The 560-nt window shown below is 48.4% G+C and overlaps 1 protein-coding gene across 1 annotated transcript in view; it reads left to right on the forward strand.

Moving 5' to 3' along the window:
- The first annotated feature begins 331 nt into the window (after positions 1 to 331).
- LOC119591788 (probable glutamate receptor) overlaps positions 332 to 560 on the forward strand; it is a 1412-nt gene continuing 1183 nt past the window's right edge. Inside the window, exon 1 of the mRNA XM_037940533.1 lies at positions 332 to 483. Coding sequence (XP_037796461.1) covers positions 332 to 483 — 152 coding nt within the window. The remainder of the gene's footprint in view (positions 484 to 560) is intronic.

The raw sequence follows: 560 nt of genomic DNA on the forward strand, positions 1-560 counted from the left end.
CTGTGGGACGGGTACGGGTGAAGAGTCGCTTGGTGAAGTGTTATCTGCGGTGCCTGTTTTGCAACGGAGGGGAAGTAGGCGTGACGCTCCTTGATGAGTGGAGCAAGGACGGCGGTTTCCTCAAAAAGGAAGATCTCTTTCCGGGTATGAGAACCACACTTCCTCTTCCCCTCCCTTTTTTCTCTCGCTTTCTTAATGTTATTCTCTCTCTATCTCTTTCAGTTATGCACTTCATATACATTAAAGATACACATCCCAAATGTTCTTTCTCATGTAGTAAGTGCAGGACAAACTCCAGACCTTCCACGACCTTCCAGACCAGTTTCGCGACATGATGGGCCACCAGTTCAAGATCGTGACGCTGGACTGGTTCCCCATCATGGACTTCAAGCGGGACAGTGACGAGACAACCTCAACAGTGACTCCGAAGGACTCCGTCGACGTTCGGATGCTCGAAGCCTTTGCCTCCACCCTGAATTTCACGTTGGTCTCATTTCGTTATCATTTGCCTTTGGTTTCTTTGGTGCTCTTGGTAATGAGTATCTGTATCATACAGATTG

Source organism: Penaeus monodon, chromosome 29 (assembly GCF_015228065.2).
Source record: "Penaeus monodon isolate SGIC_2016 chromosome 29, NSTDA_Pmon_1, whole genome shotgun sequence".
NCBI classification, from domain to species: Eukaryota; Metazoa; Arthropoda; class Malacostraca; order Decapoda; family Penaeidae; genus Penaeus; species Penaeus monodon.